At 42.8% G+C, this 24,595-nt stretch overlaps 1 protein-coding gene across 2 annotated transcripts in view; it reads right to left on the bottom strand.

The window, feature by feature from the left end:
* Positions 1–3,207: 3,207 nt before the first annotated feature.
* Positions 3,208–24,595, bottom strand: part of LOC129826136 (nuclear receptor subfamily 6 group A member 1-A-like) — a 110,175-nt gene continuing 88,787 nt past the window's right edge. For both annotated transcript variants that reach the window (XM_055886493.1, XM_055886495.1), the window contains 8 exons: positions 14,524–14,754; positions 13,810–13,865; positions 11,383–11,552; positions 10,616–10,849; positions 10,122–10,376; positions 8,743–8,864; positions 8,388–8,540; positions 3,208–8,252 (listed from right to left, as the gene is read on the bottom strand). In XM_055886493.1, the coding sequence (XP_055742468.1) occupies positions 8,113–8,252; positions 8,388–8,540; positions 8,743–8,864; positions 10,122–10,376; positions 10,616–10,849; positions 11,383–11,552; positions 13,810–13,865; positions 14,524–14,754 (1,361 nt within the window). In that variant the 3' untranslated portion in view covers positions 3,208–8,112. The remainder of the gene's footprint in view (positions 8,253–8,387; positions 8,541–8,742; positions 8,865–10,121; positions 10,377–10,615; positions 10,850–11,382; positions 11,553–13,809; positions 13,866–14,523; positions 14,755–24,595) is intronic.

Raw genomic sequence — 24,595 nt, forward strand, 5'->3', positions numbered from 1 at the left:
TACTATAATGAAAGTTTGAGGTGGATCTGTCAATATCGACTCTCTGGACAGTACAGCCACTTTAACATGTACAGTACAGATATTACTGTTACTGCCTGGCAAACCTCCTGGAGCTGTCCTTGACCTAAACTCTCCTCTCAAAATTTGGAGACAGATCTAAAAGTCCTCAATCTCTTTTGCCTCCAAAGTGTTATAGACGCAAATACAAAACTTTAAACAAATTCTCATTTGTTTTCCCTCAATTTCATTTCCTGGCCCTGAGAATCAGGGTTATATCACTCAATGTTTGATATGAGCATTTATTAAAATGCTGTTTCCATTTATGAGCATGCTCTAGTGAAGGGAATCAGATTGAAGTGATTAACTGGACAAGCAGATGTTCAAATGTTGGTGTCTGCCAGAAGCCCATTTACATTCAAGGTTACAACAGCCTAGTAGGTATTCATTAGGTAAGATTATAGCATTTACAGCTTTTTATCCATTATAAATCTCTGACACCAGACAGAGAATTTGAGACAAGAACAAATATATATATTTAAAATATATGTATATTTATAAGGCCAAACATATCTTAAACAATATATGCAAATTATTTTAATACATTTTTGATCGTTATTTCCTTATAAACTCAACAGACATGTCATTTGTTCCTGTTGTACATCTTTAAAGGGGCAATCTGGCATTGGTACATCGATTTCCTTTATTAAATTTACTTTTTAATTTATTTAATTTTATTTACTTTTTAATTTAAAAAAATACCTTTTAAACTTTGATATTAATTAAATACCCATTGATTCTTGAAGAACAGCATATACAGTAAGAACTCAAAATATAAGCTTGCTTTACTCCATTGTTTGTAAGCAACATAGCTCCAAAACATGGTTAAAATTATTATTTTAATGTCATGGATGATCAGTCAATGCATTCATTGCTCTGTCTATGAATTTGACAGTGGTTACATTTCTCCAGGCCCAACTTAGTTATTGTTTAAACTGCAGATTGCTCCTTTAACAACCAGAAGATCATTATGGAGATTCAAGGGTCTTTCAGCCTTGACAGTACAGGCCTATCAGTGTCCACTTGGATTTATTGGCCTGTGTCCTTTCTGCCACGCTCCTGAAGCGTGGTTTCTCCAGGTGTGGTCATCTCCCCCTCTCTCTCTTGTCTGCCCCCTCTCCACATCTCCCCACTCTCCTTGGGGGAGCCCTATCATGTTGTTCCCCTTGACCCTGGCGCACTCCAGCCCCGCTGCCTTACGATAACAGTCCCACCATTCCTCACCCTCCGCCAACTGACACACTTTCAGAGGGATCTAACCTTGTTCCCTCACATTTCTCTGATGCCGACGCCATTTCCCTACAGTCCATGCTACATGCTCCCGAACTGCTCTCTCTCTCTTTTTCTCTCTCTTTCTCTCGACCTCTCTTTATCCCGATCTCTTTCTCTCTCTCTCTCTCTCTCTTTCGATCTCTCTTTCTCTCTCTCGCTCTCTCTTCTATCTATGTCTTTATCCACCCTCTCTAAGGATTTTTCCTACCTAACTTTCTCCATCCCCCTCTCTCTCTCTCTTCACTTGTATCTCTCTCATGTTGGTGAGGGGGTCAGGCCTAGCCTTGACATGTCTCCAAGAGTAACGTAAATGGGCTCAACCTAAAGCACAGGCAGGTGTCATGGGGCTAGTTCCATTAAACACCAACGCCACCACTGCTACCAACAAGGTCACATCACAGTAAAAGCAGACATCGTCAAGGTACTGAGCAAACAAAATGAACAGATGATAGAGCAGTTGGAGGGATATGTGCGTGAATCCCAAAGGCTTGTTATGATGAAACCCCTGGCAAGACAAGTAAAGACGTGTCATTTCCTCTAGATTGTCTTTACATCTTAATCAAAGCAGCAATCCTCCCCTAAGTCTGTGGTACTGTGCTCTTCTATCTCAGCTCCAACTCTGTGTTGATCAAACCTGTGGCTCTTATCAAAGAGATAGGATATTGGACTTTGGGTTCTGATAAGAGAACCTGGCTCAGAGGGTGGCATTTCTAAAGGGCAGCTCCCGCTATGGTGGGCCAACCAAAACCTAACACTGCCAGGGCCTGCAATTAAGATCTCTCAACCCTGTCCTGACTGGGAGCTGCACAACACATACTATAACCATATTTGGTTCTGAATATTTTGGTCTTGACAATGTTATTGATTTTGTGACTTTTATAGTGTTATCATAATGCATTGAATAGTGTATACTGCATTTGTCATGGTATGGCCCATTTCTCTATTGTGAGTGGTAGATGTAAATAGTGGTATTGACAGGATTTGCTATTATGTCAGGTATACACCATCATATTCAACACAATCCATGCACAGGATACATTTTCCCCTTCATAACCTTTGTTATCCCTGCATGATACATCTGCATTGAAAGGGACTCCACACCTTCAGCCTTGAGTGGGCCTGAGAGTGGAGGTCAGTCAGTGAAGGAGGGGATCCTGTCAGGGGAGAGAAGAGGGGCTGCTGTTAGAACAGCCTGTCAAAATCCCCTCGCCTCGCTCAACCTTGAGCAGATAAGTAGGCCCTCCTCTGCCAATGGACCACTCCTGGGCCGGATCACAGACATGATGCAGCAGCAGCTCCACTGATCAATCTCCAGATAACCTAAACAGGACAATGTCACTGTCGATCGTGTGTTTGGCCTCGATCTCCTCCTCTTCTTTTACTATATTAAGGACGACATTGAGATTCATTGCTTTATATTTCAATATGCATTGCAGTTCCATTCAGCTTTAGCATTCAGGTTCTACCGAAGGTGCAGTATACTGTGGTCCTGTCCCTGGTCCTGCATTTTAGTTACACCCTAAATGTAGATGATCATAATTCATGTTGTCTAGATACAGATCTTTCTCTCTCTAATGCAGGAACGGTTTGTTTTTGTGTGTGTGTGTGAATGATAGGCTTTCTCAGTCTGCAAAACAAATTAGGCTGGATGGGTCAGGGACACACAGATTAGGCCCATCCAAAATCTGCTGACGGGCTTCAAATGACAGAGAAAGAGTGTGTCCCTTACCCCCTAGACGTACATGTCTTGGTAAGATTAATACTATCAGATCGAATGATCAGATAGCAACAGTTATTTTTTTATAGCAAATAAGCATGAAACAAAAGGGAAGCATAGAGACTCTTCACACTGTTAAATAATAATAGACATGACAACAATTGCACAGTTGCATAACGTTCACATTTATTTGGTTTCAAGTCCTAACATATTCTAAACATGCGTTTAACACATATGGATCACATTTGTCACAGGTAGTTCAAGTAAGAAAAGCAGAAGAGAGAGGTTTTTCAAAAGATTTAAAGGGATACTTTGGGATTTTGGCAATGAGGCCCTTTATCTACTTCCCCAGAGTCAGATGAACTCGTGGATACCATTTTATATCTCTGTGTGCAGTTTGAAGGAAGTTGCTAACTAGCGTTAGCGCAACTTCTAACTAGCATTATGGAAAGGGGGATACCTAGTCAGTAGTACAACTGAATGCCTTCACCTGAAATGTGTCTTTCGCATTTAACCCAACCCTTCTGAATCAGCGCAATGACTGGAAATCTATGGTAACAGCTGGCATGCTAGTTGTTGCCATTGAGTTCCATTCATTGAGCTAACGGTACTTAGCATTGGCTTGTGAAACTACCTCTAACTTCCCTCATACTGGATGCAGAACCATAAAAATGGTATCCATGAGTTCATCTGACTCTGGGGATCCCTTAAAGTATCCCTTTAAGGAGAAAAAAACACAAACATGGCAGATAAAAATGTAATGCATTTCATCTGGGTACCCAGTGGTGCAGATTCAATGGAAATACTTTAAGACGTTGTTCCCTGAGATATGTTATGATTTTATCTGCTCTAGTTGCCCCATTGTGGGCTCCTTAATAAGGAGCTTCAACGAATGAATTGTAATAACACTGAATAAGCTTGTAATAACACTGTTATAACAGAAAACCATTCATTGTTGAGATGAGTGAAGACAAGCATGTTAACAGGATATGGCAGAAGGGCCAAAGTTACATTCTAATGAATAATCACTCACAAGCAGCATTCTAAATATCAAACATGATACTGATCATTTAACCCTTTTAAAGTCTTTACACATCGCCTTTACATTGTTTGGTACACCCCATCTTGAAAACTATATAAATATAGTGAATGAACACAATACATTGATTGGAATACCATACTGGGTTATATGTTGCTATATAAACTGTACAAAGAAACACTGATTCACCAGTAAAATGGGAAGTATTGATAAAACGACCACAGAAAAGTGAACAAATGGTAACCGCCTATGGCATGTGATTACATACAGTATGCCGAGATTCCCATAGAAATGATTTGGTATGGTAATCAGGTGTGTTAATGATTGGTAATGTACGGTCATGATGTGGTAGATAAGTCATCCGTCTGATCCGTTTTCATTGATCTCTTGGTGTGACGTTGTAAACTGCATGATCGATCACAGAAAAAAAGTTGTCAGAGTAAATGTAAACTGGCACGGTGGTCAAACTGACTCCCATCCACCAAGGGCGAGGCTGCAGTTTGTCCTGAGGTACCCCGGAAAAACATATGAGGAAACATTTACATGCAAAATTGGTAACAGTGAGGTAACTGGATGAAATAAGAGACACAAAACAACAGAACATTGGTGCAATGAAACCAATAAATATGATTTTTTTTAAACATTACCTGTGTGAAAGTAAGCAACGTGATGACACACAAAAAGAGGTAGTTTCAGTATAGAAATTGCAAATTACATATCCATTATCTGTAAAAACACATTCCAGAAAATAGTAAGAATGGTAATGAGTTTGTATTACATGTGTTTCAAAACATGAGAGGTGTTGGCAGCAAGGTAGCAATGCGACGTTTGATTTTAAAAGAGACTGCAACGAAGAATCTGCCACTTAGAGTCCCTATAATGTATGATGGCCAGAGTGACACTGTATGGCAGCAGCAGCACTGGGCTAGGATCTCAAACACAAGTACCCTAAAAATGTCTGATCCCTGAGTTTAGGAGTGCCATATGCACTGAGCACCCCAGACCAGTGGCTGGCTGCTCTCCACCATGACTTCTGGCACACCTCAATGTTCTCTGCTTTGTTCACAGACGGTCAACTGAAAGAAAAGGAGGAAGCCACGGTGTGTGACTCCCTTCTAATATCTGAGTTGAAAACTCCACACCTCAGGCCCAAATGACACTGGGGAATACAGTAAAGGCTTTGCATGTGAAGGATCATGCATAAATATGCATAATATTTACCAGTTTCACAGGTGCCTGTCTTCTGTTGAGTTAATTCACTGTCTGCAGATATCATTTTATTCATCAAATCTGTGACATGTTTTTGGTAATAGTAAAAGTGATCAAGCCATAAACACTATTGAATTGTAATATCAATACCATAAACACTATATTCTTTTGGAACTTAAATTACAGCAGAGAGTTGATAGAATCACATCCAACATCCATCAGAAAGAATTGTAATGTCAATGTAAACAAACACTGTATAGCCTCAAAACATGGTTAAAACTAGAATTGATGTCTTGGATGGTCAGTCCTTGCATCCATAGCTCTGTCTATGAATTTGAGAGTGGTTACATTACTCCAGGCCCATCCCTCAGCTTTTTACCAAAACTAAGGCGGGGTGACCGCTTTGTTATTGTTCTAATTAAGGATTCTAGCTTTAACAATAACATTGAAAATGTATTAAAAAAAAAAAGATGGAAAGGTGGCTACTTGAAAACTACTGAAACAAAGAACACACCATTGGTGAAAGTATTCAAAGGGTGGTTCAGGGCATAAGATAGTACAGTGTTAAAGGAACATTTCACCCAGAGATGCATCCTATGGGGGATGATTTCTGTATTTTAAAAGTTACATATCTTGAAAATTGATTGCTGACAAGCAAAACATTTTGGGACTATGTCAACAATGGACAAAATGAAACAAATAACAAAAAAATCGTTTTTTGGGTGGAGTACTCCTTTAAGGCAGGTAGTAGTGTTAAGGCTGAGATAGACAAACTAGGCTGGACTTACAGTAGTGGTGAAGGGAGAGAGTAAGCCGACCTGATAGTTGAGGTAATTTTGAGCATGCTCAGTTTGGAAAGGGGACATCTCTGGCATTTCGGCCCTGTCTCAGGCCACCTTCAGCCAAATCATCTCAACACTGAACTGGGAGCACTGGTTCACCAGTTGTTTTAAATCTGTTCGAAAACAATCTGTTCTAAAACATGCCCTTATAACCAACACATTCACTTTCATAAAACAGGAAAATATTTGAAAAAGAAAACACCTTCTAAAAAGGACCTACAATGTCCTGAATCCTACGACTACGAATCCTACAAGCACATCAGCATTGTGATCACTGAATAACTCCTGAATGCAATACATAACACTCACTTTACCCTGTTTAAATACAGGTCCACACGGACCTGAGAGAGAGGAGCATGCAGGGTGGGGACTTTGCCACGGTCATGGTCAAAGAATGTGTCCTGCCTCACCACAGCACGCATAAAAGAGAGTCATTTTAAGGACTGCATTGCCCAAAATGTTCAAACAACGGTTACTATGAAACAGATAAAACCTGAATGATCAAAAAAGACTCTTCAAGTGGGCGAAATGATCATCTCATACATAGAAAATAAAGAACCTATTTCTCTGTATGTTTTTTTTTTTTTAAACAATGTGCATATCTGTCTCAGATGATGTGCAAGCCGGAAGTAACCTCTAGTCCTTCCAGATTAATAGACACGCCCCTAATGTCTCCTCCATCTCTCCTCTTTTACAGCCAAAAAGTAGTCACCTGAGCATTCCAAACCCAACACTGTCTAAAGATGTAGTAGTAAAAATGAGCAGGCCAGCATGTCCTTCTAGCCTAACTGTGCGGACCGGACCACCGACCCAATGAGCATGTGCAGAGGCTAAGGATTGGGCAAGGGAGTACCAGTGGAGGGCTAAAAGTTGTATGTCTGGAGCAACAGATGGGTGCTACAGGGACTAGGAGGGAAGACAGTGGGGCCTTTGTCTGTGGTGTCTCAGAATTAGGGGTTAGGATGGGAAACAGCTACACTGTGTGTCTGTCTGTCAGCAGAAGTTCTCCCCTCCAGCTCCGACGCACATTGATTCATTTCTTATTCGGGTCCTTCATTGATAAGAAATCATTACATTGAGCTATCGGCTCATCACCCATCTATGGGTTCTGCTTGAAAAAGCTTTGCATAACACTTTGGTCAACAACAACAAAAATCAATACAGCTAATAGCAAACTTCCTCTACCCCTGCAATTCAATTTGTTCCGCAGTCTATGATTGTAGAAAATACCCGTATGCTCGTTTTCTACGAAGATCCCACAATCCAGCTAAATGTCACCTCACTGAAAGTCTAGGAATGTTCAAGACTGACCAGCCCATCCCTTACAGGAAGTCTGTCTGTGGGTTCTGTATAAGATAGTGTGTGTAACACAGTATAGAAAAATACTACAAGAAGGGGGACAATACACCAGTAGTGAACATTCATTTGTTGATTGCAGGGGTGAACACTTTTTTTAATCTTTGGTTCAAAATACAGCAATGCCTTTGGTCAATTTTGTGGTAAAGGCCTACTTATCAATCTATGATTCAGGAGTTTAAAGCATTTACAGGGATTGGATTTAGACTGAGCAACTCTTCATCTCAAAACAGCGAGAAAAAGGTACCTGAAAATAGAAACAACATCTTCCTGAGGTAGTCTCAAAACACTTGTCAACTCATTTATATCCGGCCCCATCCGAATGAAATAAATGTTTCAAATCAAGTTCTAACAATGGCAACACCGACACATTGAGCAATCGGATACACACGTGTAAACTCCAAAGACCAATGCATCAATGTGCATTTAGTTTGTACAGAAGCATGTGCACAGCATAAATCAGCATACATTCAGCTCTGTCGTGTAATAAATATATAGAGAAAAAAAGCTTTATAAAACTAGCTGCTTGTCACATTCACAGGAAGGAGGACCAGTCCCTTGCCCTGCCCCCTAGGCCAGCTCTGAGTAAAGGGGTGGTCCTAGAGCCAGCAGGGCAGGGCTCAGTTCCCAGGGGAGGTACCCGTAGAAGTCAGACAGGGGGAACTTCCTGTCCTGTAGCTGATTAGGCTGGATTTGCAGGAGTGCAAGACTGCTTTGAACAAAAGGGGGAGCTGTTCCAGGGGAACATTCACCAGCTTGCCTGGAAAGAAACATGTTTCACAGGGTGTGAGTACAGAACAATTATCCTATCGCCTACCTTGTTATGGACCTTTATATTAGCATTTCATAATACACCGCCCCGCCATGCCAATCCCTGATAGATGCCCCAACTTACCTGCCATGAAGCGGATCTCTGGCAGACACATCATGATCTCGGGGAAGCGTTTGGGCTGGTGAGGGTACTTGTACTCAGTGTAGTCCTGACACACGTACCAGTAGCGCTTGTTCAGCTGCTCCAACTGGGAGACGTTAGTCAGACCGCGGATATCTGCACGGCAGACAGGGACACATTGAGGAGAGGACCTTAGCTACTGTTCATGTATGTGTGACGTTTGCATTCTTTTTATTCAATAAAGCATCTGAGCAGCAGAGCAGTTTAGAAAATTCCTGAAGGATCAGTGCTGTGTGTGTGAGTGTGAGTGTGAGTGTGAGTGTGAGTGTGTGTGTGTGTGTGTGTGTGTGTGTGTTACCTTGGTTCAAGAAGTTGATGGCTTTCATGCAGGCGTACTCCTCGTTGCTGACCTTCAACTGGTGGAACTTGCGGAACAGATAGATCAGCCTCTCCATCACCTCCATGCCATTCTCACTGAATCTGGAGAGGACGCATACAAAAACACGGGGAGATTGTGGAATGTGATACGCCCGCTCACACGCAAACAACCCACAAAATCAACAAGACTACCAGCTCTTGTACACACAGCTACAGAAGTGGAAAATCACAAACAAATAACAAAGTTAAGGGAGAGTAGATTTATGATAGTTGATTCAATCATGACCGTAATAAGATGATGAGCAGTAGGGATGGGGTGGGGGGGGGGTGCCTGATCCACTACAAGTGATTAAGGACATTCATCTCGCTGACTAAACATTTCCTTTAGCTTTAAGGAAGGAGCATGTACTTAAACATGGCAAACTGAACAACTGTACTCATCAATCTCTATACCCGTCTCTGCAGCGCCCCTTAAATCTTGATCTCTTTAGTACATGTGCCTACACACCGCTTAGTAACTGGCTTAGTAAATCAGACACCTTCTCCTTGAATGTGCAAACTGCAGGCAAATGGGCCATTGCAACACAACCCAGCCGTAAATCCAATAGAAAATTAGGAACAAGTGTGCCAAAAGGGCTGATAATTCTGGTCTGATTTACACACAACCAAGCCCCCACAGTATTATGGCCAATCTGGGACAAAGGGACAGACCTGTATTTCATAATGGCCCAGACAGTGCTAGCCACAGTCCTGAGGAGTCATCCACCTCACAGGACAGTTCACTGGCACACTTCCAAAACCAATATACCTCGATGTAATGGTCAAAATATCACAGCCTTTAGAGATTGTAAATTCACAGTGTGGAACGGTGGTCTCTGTAGGAGACTGTTGTTGCAGAAGGAAACACAACTCAAATTTTGACATCATCCCTTCTCTTTAGAGCCATATTCAGCCACCACACCTCCCAAAAATACTACAATAACATAATCCAGGTAAGCAAACACTATTGCCTTCTAACGTTTGATGCATGAACAACACAAAAGGAGAATTTTATTTTAAAAAATTAAATGATGGCCTATACCGGCCAAACCCGGAAGACGCTGGGCCAATTGTGCGCCGCCCTATGGGACTCCCAATCACGGCCGGTTGTGATACAGCCTGGAATCGAACCAGGGTGTCTGTAGTGATGCTTTAAGCACTGAAATGCAGTGCCTTAGACCGCTGCGCCACTTGGCAGAAGACGAGGGTGTCACAGCTAAATGGTCTCTTTCCATACAATGATTCCAAAATAAACCTATGAACACAACCTAGTATCATTGTTTAACCCTGACAGTGATCCCACTGTCGGGCAATACTCACCCCTGCATCTCGTCCTCAGAGGGCGTGTACTTGGTGGTGACGTCGGCCAGGTCTCCAAAGATCTGCGCACTGTAGATGGTGAGGCAGGAGAGCAGGATGAGCTCCTGCCAGGTGGAGCTGAGCAGACAGGTGTAGTCCTCAATGGACATCTCGCAGAAGAACGGCAGCTTCTTGATCCACGAGATCTGACGAAAAAGCAGCTCGTCGGCCAGACGACACAGCAGCGTAAACAACTCCACCTGAGTCACCTTGTACCTGACACACATAACAGGGGAGACAGAGAGACGCGGATGTGAATATCAACAGGCTTCATAGCAGCAAAGTGTTCCTGTTATTGTATTGGGCCAGGAGTTGTAGCTGACCTTGTCACATGGTTGAACAATTCATATTGTAAAACACATTTCCAAATAGATGTCTGCTGGAATTGTTATGTCAAAAAACATTCCACAGTTTGAGTGCTCAGCAGATATTTCCGGTTAAGCAGGCCTACTCACCCATCCTCTATCAGCATGGGGGTGGTCAGTGGAGCCAGGTCCTCTGCAGCCACTAGCTGCAGCACCAGGGGGTGTGACTGGGGGTAGAGGTTGCGGGGCTGGGGGGCCAGCAGGCCTGACTGGGCATGGTAGCTGAAGAGGTGAGGTAGCAGCTGGTAGGGGGTGTTCACGGGGGTGTTCATGTACTGGTCCCTGAGAGCAGCCGTGTAGCCGCCATTCATCTCTACAGAGCGACTGGACAGAGAAAACACAATGGTCAAACACACTAACACCTCAGACATGATGGAAAACACAGTAGAACTGTCACTGCCGCGAGATCATTTACTCACAACAGTCGTTCAACTACATACTGTACTTACACTAAATGCCAGAAATGGTTAAGTGTGCTCATGTTGTTGAGATTTGATAAATAACTATTTCTGTGCATTTCTAACATAATCAGAGTACATGGCTGATATAGATATGTTGATGTTGACACAGAGAGAGATTCAAATAGATACCACCACACTACATAGACTATATTTGGCCTTGCTGCTTGTAGATAGACACTTTGCATGTCTCCATAGCAAGAACAGCAGATACTGGTACGGATTCATTCTACAGATATCACTGCTAAGTCTGAATAGATTGCATTCAGGCATTCCTCTAGTGGCAAACACCTTACTAACTTGGCAATGAGATGTCAGGGGCAGTTCATTATTTCATAACTGGACAAACTGCTGACAATGGCTACGATGCTCCCTAATGTAGAGGAGTTGCTAACTCACTTGGATGACAGAGTGGATGCGGGTGATGGCTGGTTGCCCTCGGAGGCGCCGTTGCTAGGGGAACTGTGGTCACTACTGTCACCATTGTTGCTCCAGGTGTGCTCCGGGAGACTGGCTTCCTCCTTAAACTCCTGTCCCGACATGATCCGCTCAATCTCCTCATCTGTGATCTGTGACACAGAGACAGAGACAGAGACAGAGACAGAGACAGAGACAGAGACAGAGACAGAGACAGAGACAGAGACAGAGACAGAGACAGAGAGAGAGAGAGAGAGAGAGAGAGAGAGAGCAGAAAGAGAGAGCAGAGAAGAGAGAGCAGAAAGAGAGAGCAGAGAGAGCAGAAAGAGAGAGAGAGAGAAAAAGAGAGAGAGAGAGAGAGAGAGAGAGAGAGAGAGAGAGAGAGAGAGAAAAGAGAGAGAGAGAGAGAGAGAGAGAGAGAGAGAGAGAGAGAAAAAGAGAGAGAGAGAGAGAGAGAGAGAGAGAGAGAGAGAGAGAGAGAGAGAGAGAGAGAGAGAGAGAGAGAGAGAGATAGAGAGAGAGAGAGAGAGAGAGAGAGAGAGAGAGAGAGAGAGAGAGAGAGAGAGAGAGAGAGAGAGAGAGAGAGAGAGAGAGAGAATATGTAAAGAGTCATGACATTGGCAAACCCATTAACTATTATAATTCACTCCCCTGGGTACTTCAAGTCTTTAGCTGTTAATACTACAGCATTGTTTTCAGGCATCTGAATGGATTAACATAGCACTGTTGTCCAGGGTATAATTATCCTAGGACAACTTGTTCCACAGAGGCACAAGGCCACACCATGCACATGCGCACGCACCCACCCACCCACACATATAGGGGTCGTTCCACTTCAAAAAAACACAAGAAAGAGGATTTCAACACCCACCATATCAAATTGTTCTAAAATAGTTTTTGTTGATAGAAACAGATAAGTATTCCTGCAACGTTATAATGTTGACATATAACTTGATCTCTAAAATATTAAGCTAATTGATTGCACCCAAATTGGCCATTTTAATATATAGGATTCATATATTTAATAACTATAGTACCTAACATCTGATTTGGACCAAACTTTTTTCTAACAATGAGTTAGGCATGAGGAATCCAAAGAAATTGTCAAAAGCACCCCATACCCCACACCAATCCCACCCCAACAATGAGTATATAGTATCAGTTCCCTATGTTTGACAAGTAGTATGGAGCTGTGGCTTGGAGTATTGTTTCTTTATCCTATGTAATGTATTCTCAGTGAATTTGTTGATGTTTTCTTTCCCCTGTTCAGAAAAAAATGTACTTTTTTTGAAGTGTTTATGTCCCATCCTGCTTACAGGGTAAGAAGCTATATTTAATTTTGTAATTTAGGTGAACTATCCCTTAATGGGTGTTGGGGGGAATCTTTAAAAAAGATCACCTAATAGCAGGAACAGCACCATCTAGTGGTCAGAACTTGTTAATTGGGATGTACAGTAGGATGGGACACAAACCCAATAACTTCAATGACTAATTTCTCTGAACAGGATAAACTTTTTTTTGTTGCCAAATTCATTGAGAATACATTACATAGGAAGAAGAAACAATACTCAGCCTCAGCTCCATACTATTCTCAAACATAGGGAACTGATACTATATACTTGTTTTTGGAGTGGGATTGATGTGGGGTGTGGGGGAGGAGGGTCTGTGGGTGGCTTTTGACCACTTCTTTAGATTCCTCATGTCTTACTCATTGTTACAAAAAAGTTTGGTCCAAATCAGATGTTAGGTACTATAATTATTGAATATTATATGAATCCTAGAAATTAAAATATCCAATTTGTGTGCAATTAATTAGCTTAATTTCTAAGAGATCAAATTATATTTCAACAAAATAATGCTTCCGGAATGCTTATCTTATCTGTTTCTAACTACAGACACGATTTCAGAACAATCTGAGATGGTGGGTGTCATGGCTTGCTGAAATGACATGGAATGACCCACATGCTATGCCAAAATGATATTTGAAAAGCATGGCTAATCTTTCATCTAATGTTAATAACATTTATTTATTTTTTCTTAAAAAAATTACCCCCTAATTTTTGATCTTCTCTCATCACTTCAACTCGGGAGGAGTTAATGACATAGATTGAATTGAACACTGTAAATAATGACTGGTGCTGCAAGCAATTAGGGATGCTGATTTGCCCAATTACCTTGTTTAAAGCCAGCTAATGAAATTATAAGTTAATGTGAGCATGGCATCACTGTCAAGGATGGGTTCATTTCCATTTATAATAATCACAGTTCAGGGCAATGGGTTAGAAATGATCAGCATTTTACATTACAATTCTTAGTAAGCAATTTAAATTTAAATAGTTCTGCAATATCAAAGTCGCTGTGGGAAACTAGCTGTAATTAGCTGTAGTAGAGTGCACAGTGAATATTTACCTGGACAGGCCCAATGCTTTTGTTTCTCCCTCCTGGCATGCCATCTTCCCTGATTGCTGGAAAACACACAGAACAGCCATAAGCACCACAATAAGAGAATCAAACTGTATGGTTTTTAAAAATACTATGTTTGGGTTTCAAGACATAAAAAACACTAAAGTACAGTACAATTCCTAGAGGGGTAGTGATAGCAACATTGGTACTATGGCTCCACCTGGTGGCTGCTATGATTGTGCCACAGCAGATCATCAGGAAAGAGTAGAGCAAAATGTGAAACTTCATCTACACAGTCAATCCAGCAGAGAGCACTAGCTACATAACAACAGAACTGGGCGGCCTAGCTGCGAGCTGACAAGAGGGTGGGGTCATCACTAGTTAACACTGCCACAAAGTCAAACCCCCCACATTTTTCCAATTCATCTTCTTAAAATCACATGTTAAACCTTAGCATTAACCCTAACCACACAGATAATCGTATGCCTAACCTTAAATTACATTGTTTTGGTTTTCATGATTTTTTTACGATATATAGTCAATTTTGACTTTGTGGCTGTGCTCTCTAGTGGAAACCCCCATGGAGCTTTTCCAATGAAATCTGTGGTTCTAGAACAATCTACTATGGTTCTAGTACAGTACATTCAGCTCAGAATTCTAGGCCTCTGCATACGTGGCTCTCGTCTGCTCGTCACCCCTGCCTCTTTGGTCTCCTCTTACCTTTGCGGTTCATTCCCATCTGTAGACACTTGAGCAGGCGGCAGTATTGGCAGCGGTTGCGCTGCTTGCGCGACATCTCGCAGTTCTTGTCACGGCTGCAGCGGTACACGCGCTTGTTGCAGATGCTGCGCTTGAAGAAGCCCTTGCAGCCCTCGCAGGAGATGATGCCATAGTGCAGGCCTGTGGCGCGGTCTCCACAGATAAGGCAAACACGTGGGTCAGCTGCAACATCTGACAGGAGAGACAGAATGACTTGTTAGAACAGAAGACAGAAAACCCGACAGACGCCTGCCACATATCACAACATTCAAGTAACATCAATGACAAATTGGACATAATAAAGATAAATATCTACGGAGAAAATGCAGCGTGATCAAAATTGCTCTCACATCTGAAAAGAAACCCGTTGGCATAAGTCTTCACCAAGCATGTGTATCCTACAGCTCTAACCATCGTCGTGGAACTTAGGGTAGCCAACCAGTGTAACCAGCTGGATGTTAGGAGGAAGAATGGGCAGAGAGGGCAGACATCTTGAATGTTTTATCAATAGGTCTGAGCAGAGACAGGGCCAGGCTAAACGACACACGCTGGGCTGCCTGGTGATTTGTTTACAGGCTCTCCTTTCCCTTAGACACAGTGGCAGCGTCATTTCAACTCTTCAGTGGGACTATAGTCTAACACCACTCGGTGAAACCTGACTAGATTCACTCCCCTTTCATAGATATAGAGTACACTGAAACGCAAGCCCACATGAGGTCTAAATCTCTCACTGTGAGCATAACACGCTGGTGTGACAAGGGAATTTATATTTGTTTAAATATATCAGACCAACTAACAGTCAATGATTCTCTAACTCCACAGGCGGGCAGGCAGTGACCTTAATTGGGAATGATGGGCTCATAGTATTGGCTGGAATGGAATAAATGGAATGTTATCGAACACATCAAACACATGGTTTCTATATGTTTGATACCATTCCATCCACCCAAATCCAGCCATTGTTATGAGACGTCTTCCCCTCAGCAGCCTCCAGTGTCCAACTGGTAGGTTCATATCACAGCTATCTTCTTTAAAAGACAAACCCAGTGCAGACCAGAGCCTTTATATTTTAGCCTTAACCTCGTTTCCTCAAAGGGTATTTGGTGCAGCTTTTCTGCTGAGAGTTTCAAAATGTGAAATGTTGTTAAGAGCAAGTGAGGGCAGTAACTTGGAACACATGTTGGGGGATATTTGGGGGCTTGGATAAAGGCGAGGGAAGGGCTGCCTTTGAGGAAGTAGTGGAACAGGATGTTCCAAATGAAGCACATTCAAAAATAGTTGGTTAAATTACACAGTGCTCTGAGTTTAAGGTTAGCCAGCAGATTAACAACATGTGGTGGCCACTAGAGACCCAGATGTGAAAACAGAATAAAGTTCAAAACACCTAGCTTACTACAGTAGCCCTTATCCCCAAATACCAATATCGCTGATGCTAAATAGCTTTTGGCTTTACATTCATCTCTATAAAGTGACATGTCTGGCTTTCCTGTGTCTGGGTGTGCATACGTTCCATTGGGTGTGCGTGTTGGAGTTTGGATCATAGAGAGATGTACTTAAAGCTAGAAACAATAGCAATGTGTTCTCTCCTGTTTTACTAAAAAGTTAAGGGATTGGGCTGGAGGAATGTAACTACTAGAGATACGGATGCAAGGACTGACCATACATGATCCCAAATGTGTAGTTTTAACCATGTTTTGAGGCTATACAGTTTAGATTTACGTTGATTACAAACATTGTTTTACTCCAATCTTATATTTTGGGTTCTGATGGGGAACGACACTTGAACTATGTGCATAAGGTGTGTTACTTTTTTTAAATTATTTTTTACTTTAGTCTATTTGGTAAATATTTGTTTAACTCTTCTTGATCTGCACTGTTGGTTAAGGGCTTGTAAGTAAGCATTTGACGGTAAGGTCTACACCTGTTGTATTTGGCGCATGTGACAGTAGATGTGACAAAGTTTTATTTGATTTGATTACGCCATTTATAGTTTACATTCTTCAAGAATCAATGGGTCATTCACTTATAAATCCAAAAAGAGACGAAGCAACTAAGGATTTAAATTGAAGACTTACAATCCTTTGTGAACTCCTGACATTCTTAGTTACTTTACTAATCACCACAGAAACGGCACAATCTGCAGACCAGCACACTTTGAGGACACCAAACTTTAAAAAGCTGTTTAAAATCTTAGCTGGCATAATCCCCATCTACCTCTAGGTTAGATAATAAAACACTATGCAGGCAGAGAATGAATTAGAGCGAAAACCTATTTCCCTACTCTCTGCTGTCCACCGTGTTAGTGCTACCCTATCGATCAACCCCCGTCCACCAACACACAAACACACACACACCCCTCAACCCCCGCACCATCCCCCCTCATAAAAGCTCTGAACAGATGGGTTGATGCCATGGTTACAGTGAATAGCCCAGCGAAGCAACGGCTGCCAGAAGAAGAGATAACACAGAACAACCCCAACCTTACTGGCTTAGCTTTCTAATTATGATATCAGTTAACAAGGCATCCCATCCCAGTTTCTGTTGGTCAATCAGCAATTACATGTGGTTTGTTGTCCCCACTTTATCATCATCCATTACTAAGTATAGTAAAAATGTTAAAAAATGATATATATAAGTCAGTTTAGAACAAATTCTTCTTTACAATGACGGCCAACCCCGGCCAAACCCGGACGACGCTGGGCCAATTGTGCGCTGCCCTATGGGACTCCCAATCACGGCCGGATGTGATACAGCCTGGTTTCGAACCAGGTACTGTAGTGACGCCTCTTGCACTGCGATTATTGGTCACATACACATGTTTAGCAGATGTTATTGCGGGTGTAGTGAAATGCTTGTGTTTATAGCTCCAACAGTGCAGTAATATCTAACAAGTTATATCTAACAATTTCACAACAATACACACAAATCTAAAGGAAATGAATGGAATTAAGAATATATAAATACCTGACAGCAATGTCGGAGCGGCATAGACTAAAATACAGTAGAATACAGTATATACATATGAAATGAGTAATGCAAAACATGCAAACATTAAAGTAGGGAGTGTGCTTCAAACAGAACTCCCAAAATAAAGTACCATGAACTGGTTCATCCTGAAAAACAGGTGACCACTAACTGGGAAAATATAAACAGTGAAGTTATCAAAGTGAAGGTTTACAGATCAACATGGGAGACTGCATTGGGAGATTTTGTAAATATACAGAGAGAAACATCCAGAACCCTGGTTTTCACCTCCCTTCTGGGGTCCACTGGGGTCCAAACTGAGTTCAAACCGATTCTACATGTAGATTTACACTAAAATGTCGGCAGTCAGACGCCCACCGGCGGCAGGTGGTCCCGAAAACACACCCCGCCGAACGAACGGCGGTGTGCATGTCAGATGAACGTTAGATGGAGATCCGGTGCGGTTTGTGCGCTCCACAGGCGGGCAGTGACACCTTAATTGGGGATGATGGGCTCATAATAATGGCTGGAATGGAACAAATGGAATGTTATTGAACACATCAAACACATGGTTTCTATGTGTTTGATGCCATTCCATTCCCTCCCTTCCAGCCATTATTATGAGCCGTCCTCCCCCTCAACAGCCTCCTGTGATGCGCTCCCATAGTTAGTGAGCAAACTGAGAGCAGACTGAACTGCTTTCACTGGATTCTACCAACAGTAAATAATGAACCCAGTCCTGAAGGAGACTGGTGAGAACTCAGCTATAGTGGTCCTGGTTAATGCTACCTTCTCCTGAACCACAAAGTAACCCTAGCTGCTCTGAGGTAAGTCTCTTACTGACGGCCTTTGGCCAACCAGTACTTCACAAAGCCATGAACTTTCCCCTCATCCAGGCATGGACTAACCCATCAGATATAAGAGGGAGACATAGTTGCAGTGATCTAAAGGAACAAGGTCATCAAACCCATGCCAACCCAAACTGTGCAAAAGCTTCCTTTCCCTTAACACATTTACTATCATCAGTGCTTGACTTGGGCTACTGCTTGAGCTTCTATTCCTCTCATAGAATATTAGCTCAGTAGTATTGTGGAGCTCCTGCACCTAAATATAAACAGTACAGGCCCCCAAAATGAGTCCCGGAACCTATTTCAGTCCAAACCAAGTACTGATTATCATGAACGTATAAGATTGGCCAAAAGCAAATAAAATGGCAGATAGCAACTTTTAGACCTCAGGTACTGTCCACAAGAGCACACTTGTGCACAGGTTATACACTAAACTACTACTACTGAGTGGTAAACTCATCTTCTTTATAACTTAAATATAGCTGCAACCCGAATCAGACATAATCCTGTCAAAGAGATGACAGAGGTCCTATATGTCCATCCCTGCTCCAAGTATACTAGAAGCAGCAGTGTGCTTTCAGAGCCCAGGGTAAGGTTCCTCTTAGTAGAGGCAATTAGCCAGAGCAGGAGAAATGTTAAGGAGCATAAAGCCTCTCCCAGATCTACTGAATGGGGAATGGAAGACCTCTAAAACCCAATGGGATTACCTATGAGGCTTAAGTTAACTCCTCGGGAGGCTTTTCTGGGGTTGTCATACTGTACACACACAAAAGGCTCACTCGGGTCCCGCCAACGGATTCAAATGTAATCCTTGGTCATTAACGTGAACATCCCACCAGCCTGAGAACAATGAGGAGCTCTTACTCAAAACAAACCTGCTGAGGTTTGTAATAGATTATGTTTTGACCCCAACACCTATTTTTGGTCTTCCATAAGGAACACTCATGTAACGAGGGTCTTTCGCACTGCCATACAGTTAACAACGTAATAGAGAAACGTCCTGCCAGAAGTAACTCCAGAGTGCAGTAACAAATATAGAAGTGTCATCAGTATGCTTTCACACACTACTACATACCGCAGCACGAAAGAACTTGATGTCCTGTAATACTCTATTATAATGATTCTGTATAAAGTGACTTTAGCCCGATTAAAGTGGGCTCTCGGAGCACAATGAGGACAAAGCTTGATGCTGAAGGAAGGGCAGAGGTATCAGTGAAGATTCACCTTAAGGTCTAAATCAAAAGCCTTTCAGTCATTAAAGCCCCTGTTCTGTGTGTAATAGAATAACACCTCTACTAAGTCTGCCAGAAAAGAGGACAGGACCCACATACTTTCCCCCTTTATTTGAACTCAGAGCTCTCCTCATTCTTTTTCTCAAAATGGCCACCTAAAAGGTGCTCCATCCTCTGCATTGTCTTGCATATGTTATAGATCGCCCAAAACCCTGCTCTGTTTTGATATTTTACTTCAAACACAAGCTGTGAGAGCACGCGAGAGATTTTACTGCCTTAAAGCATGTCCAAGATCACATAGGTTAACACCACGGCTCTCCAAGCCTGGAAAACTACCCTCCTGTAGGGTTTCAATTCAACCCCAGTTTTAACTGACCTGATTAACCAGCTAATTAGTGGTGCATCGGTCTAAGGCACTGCATCTCAGTGCTTAAGGCATCACTACAAACACCCTGATTCTATTCCAGGCTGTATCACAATCGGCTGTGATTGGGAGTCCCATAGGGCGGTGCACAATTTGCCCAGCGTTGTGCGGGTTTGGCCGGTTGTGCGGGTTTGACCGGTATAGTCAGTGTAAATAAGAATTTGATCTTAACTGACTTAAAAATAAAGGTTCAATAAAAAAATATATAATTTAAAAGCACTCCAGGAACAGGATGGGAAATCCCTGCTTTACACTATGGATCCTCTCCTCCTCAATAAAGATGGCCGCATGCTTCCCTACTGCAATGTTTCTTTACCGTTCGTGCATATATTATGACAACATTTTGTGATGTTTTGGAGTTTGGTTAGGGTTTTGTCGACTGTTCGGGCACACAAAATAAATTCTCAAAGGCCAGCCGAAGTTCTGAAGGCGAAGTCTACCCCCCTTCGTCCATGATTGGTTGACTGTAGAGGTGATGCAATTCGGGATCTCTATTATCTAGTAGAGGTGATGCAATTCCGGATCTCTATTATGTGTTGCTAGGTAGATAGATCTAGTAGATCCCTGGCAAATCACACACATCCAATCAACTGTCTCTCTGTAAACTATTTTATTCTCGGGTGTGTTTGGGTGTGTCATCACGTCCTTGTTTGGCATAGATGACTATTACCAGCTCATCGCCCCCTACTGTCCCGGGGTAATATTGCTGCTTTCCCCCCCTTTTTTCATTTTTGAAGCGAACGTCTTTTTTGGGAGCATGCGAGCCCACTCGTTCGGTTCGACTAGCCGGCTTTGGCTTGCCGACAGCCGAACTGAAGAACGCTGACGCCTTGAGCCATTTGTCTGTTTTATTTCAGCACATGTGGTAATTCAAAGAAGGCATCAAAACCATATATTTAATTGAGCATCCCATGTGAAATGCCTGACTTCCTTCAATGAGAAAAACACAATGATCGTTAGTTTCCTTCATTCACACCAGCAGAGGCTTATTTGCCAAATCTGTCACCCTCTCTTTCAAGTGCATGGCCACCATATAATCACCAACACTTGATCTCAATGTGTCACATCAAACTCTGGCTCCACCTCACCAACCCCTCCCTGTATGGCAGTCAGTGGTCCAGTCCATCAAACTGGTTCTGTCCTGGTTCTGGTCACCTCCCCTCCCCCAGCTTCTCATGGATCATGTGATGGGGGTGATAAATCCAAAGTGACGGGACATGTGGGAGAGTTGTAAAGTCAAGCCTTTGCTTCATCTTGAACTCTACCCTCTCTCTCTCTATAGTCTGGGCCCTGTGACTGCCTCCTCTCCCTCCGTCCCTCCCTCTTCCACCTCACCACAAGGCCTGCTGAAGGGTATTTCACTCAGCGGTTTTGTCTTGTGTTTCCATCACAATCATCCCCAGCTGAAAGGCAGCGGGGGATGAAGGGATCTGCTGTACTTTTCCACTATTAATTCCCCTCCTACCTCCCTCCCTCCCTCCCTTCTTTACATATCTCTCTATCCTTACACAATCCTTTATGGGAGGAAAGGGTGCATACTTTCTCCTAATTAAGCACAGTACCTGATGACTCTCTCGGACGCTCTTTCAATCTGTCTCAAATCAAATCAAATTGGTCACATACACATATTTAGCAGATGTTATTGCAGATGTAGCAAAATGCTTGTGTTCTTAGTTCCAACAGTGCAGTAGTATCTAAAAATTCACAACAATACACAAATCTAAAAGTAAAAGAATGGAATTAAGAACTGTATAAATAATAGGACGAGCAATGTCGGAGTGGCATTGACTAAAATACAGTAGGAAAAAATACAGTGAACAGGCCGTGGCTCAGGCTGTTGATGTCCTTGATCTTTTTGACCTTCCTGTGAAACCGGGTGCTGTAGGTGTACTGAAGGGCAGGCAGTGTGCCCCTGGTGATGCGTTGGGCAGCGCACCATCCTCTGGAGAGCCCTGCGGTTTCGGGCGGTGCAGATGCCGTACCAGGCGGTGATACAGCCCGACAGGATGCTCTCAATTGTGCATCTGTAAAAGTTTGTGAAGGTCTTAGGGGCCAAGCCAAATTTCTTCAGCCTCCTGTAGTTGAAGAGGCCCTGTTACGAGTTCTTCACCACACTGTATGTGTGGGTGGACCATTGCAGATTGTCAGAGATGTGTACACCGGGGAACTTGCAGTCCCGTTGATGTGGATTGGGGCATGCTCCCTCTTCTGTTTCCTGAAGTCCACGATCAGCTCCTTCGTTTTGTTGACGTCGAGGGAGAGTTTACTTTCATAGCACCACTCCGCCAGGACCCTCACCTCCTCACTGTAGGCTGTCTTGTCATTGTTGGTAATCAGGCCTACTACTGTTGTGCTGTCTGCAAGCTTGATGATTGAGTTGGAGACATGCATGGCCACGCAGTCATGGGTGAACAGGGAGTACAGGAGGGGGCTGAGCACACACCCTTGTAGGGCCCCTGTGTTGAGGATCAGCGAAGTTGAGGTGTTGTTTTCTACCTTCACCACCTGGGGGCGAACCATCAGGAAGTCCAGGACCCAGTTTCACAGGGTGGGGTTCAGACGCAGAGCCCCGAGCTTAATGATGAGCTTGAAGGGTACTATGGTGTTGGAAACTGAGCTATAGCCAATGAACAGCATTTCAACGTAGGTATTCCTTTTGCCCAGATGGGAAAGGGAAGTGTACAGTGGGTCTAGGGTGTCAGGTAAGGTAGAGGTGATATGATCCTTAACTTCTCTAGGGTAGGGGGCAGCATTTGGAATTTTGGATGAAAAGCATGCCCAAATTAAACTGCCTGCTTCTCGGGCCCAGAAGATAACATATGCATATAACTGGTAGATTTGGATAGAGAACACTCTAAAGTTTCCAAAAAACTGTTAAAATAGTGTCTGTGAGTATAACAGAACTGATTTGGCAGGCGAAAACCTGAGAAAAATCCATTCGGGAAGTCGTTTTTTTTTGGTTTTGTAGTTTTCTATTCAATGCCATTACAGTATCCATTGACTTAGGACTCAAATTGCCGTTCCTATGCCTTCCACTAGATGTCAACAGTCTTTAGAAATTGTTTCAGGCTTGTATTCTGAAAAATGAGGAAGTAAGAGCAGTCGGAATGAGTGGACCCTAAAGTGTCACAGAGCTTTTTCATGCGCACGACCGAGAGAGTGCCTTTCTTGTTTACCTTTCATATTGACGACGTTATTGTCCGGTTGAAATATTATCGATTATTTAGGCTAAAAACAACCTGAGGATTGAATATAAACATCGTTTGACATGTTTCTATGAACTTTACGGATACAATTTGGATTTTTTTGTCTGCCTGTTTTGACTGCGTTTGAGTCTGTTGATTACTGAAGAAAATGCACGAACGCACGAACAAAACGGAGGTTTTTGGATATAAAGAGACTTTATCGAACAAAAGGAACATTTATTGAGTAAATGAATGTCCGCTGAGTGCAACCATATGAAGATCATCAAAGGTAAGGGATTAATTGTATCTCTATTTCTGACTTGTGTAACTCTTCTACTTGGCTGGTTACTGTTTGTAATGATTTGTCTGTTGGGCTATGTTCTCAAATAATCGCAAGGCATGCTTTCACCGTAAAGCATTTTTTAAATCTGACACCGTGGTTGGATTCACAAGAAGTTCATCTTTAAACGTATGTAAAATATGTTTTGTTTTCTGAATTTTTATAATGAGTATTTCTGTATTTGAATTTGGCGCCCAGCAGTTTCACTGGCTGTTGAAGAGGTGGGACGCTAACGTCTCACGTACCCAAGAGGTTTAACTAGCCACTCAAAGCATTTCATGGAAATTGTTATTTAGTTCAGTTACCTTTGCTTTCTTGGGTACAGGAACAATGGTGGACATCTTGAAGCAAGTAGGGACAGCAGACTGGGATAGGGAGAGATTGAATATGTCCGTAAACACTCCAGCCAGCTGGTCTGTGCATGCTCTGAGGACGTGGCTAGGGATGCCATCTGGGCCGTCAGCCTTGTGAGTGTTAACATGCTTAAATGTCTTACTCACGTCGGCCACGGAGAACGAGAGCTCACAGTCCTTGGGAGCGGGCCGCGTCGGTGGCTCTGTGTTATCCTCCTGATTGTCTGTAGACCCTGCCACATATGTCTCGTGTCTGAGCCGTTGAATTGCGACTCCACTTTGTCTCTGTATTGACGTTTTGCCTATTTGATTGCCTTACGGAGGGAATAACTACACTGTTTGTATTCAACCATATTCCCCGTCACCTTGCCATGGTTAAATGCGGTGGTTTGCACTTTCAGTTTTGCACAAATGCTATCCACGGTTTCTGGTTTGGGTAGGTTTTAATAGTCACCGTGGGAACAGCATCCCCTATACACTTCCTGATTAACTCAGTCACCAGGTCCGTGTTAATGTCAAAGTAATTCTCATAGGCTACCCGGAACATATCCCAGTCCGCGTGATCAAAACAATCTTGGAGCATGGATTCCGATTCGTCAGACTAGCCAATAGGAAGGGATGAGCAAAATGGAGTCGTGATCTGATTTCCCGAAGGGAGGGTGGGGAAGGGCCTTGTAGGCATCTCAC

Source organism: Salvelinus fontinalis, chromosome 28, assembly GCF_029448725.1.
Source record: "Salvelinus fontinalis isolate EN_2023a chromosome 28, ASM2944872v1, whole genome shotgun sequence".
Lineage (NCBI taxonomy): Eukaryota > Metazoa > Chordata > Actinopteri > Salmoniformes > Salmonidae > Salvelinus > Salvelinus fontinalis.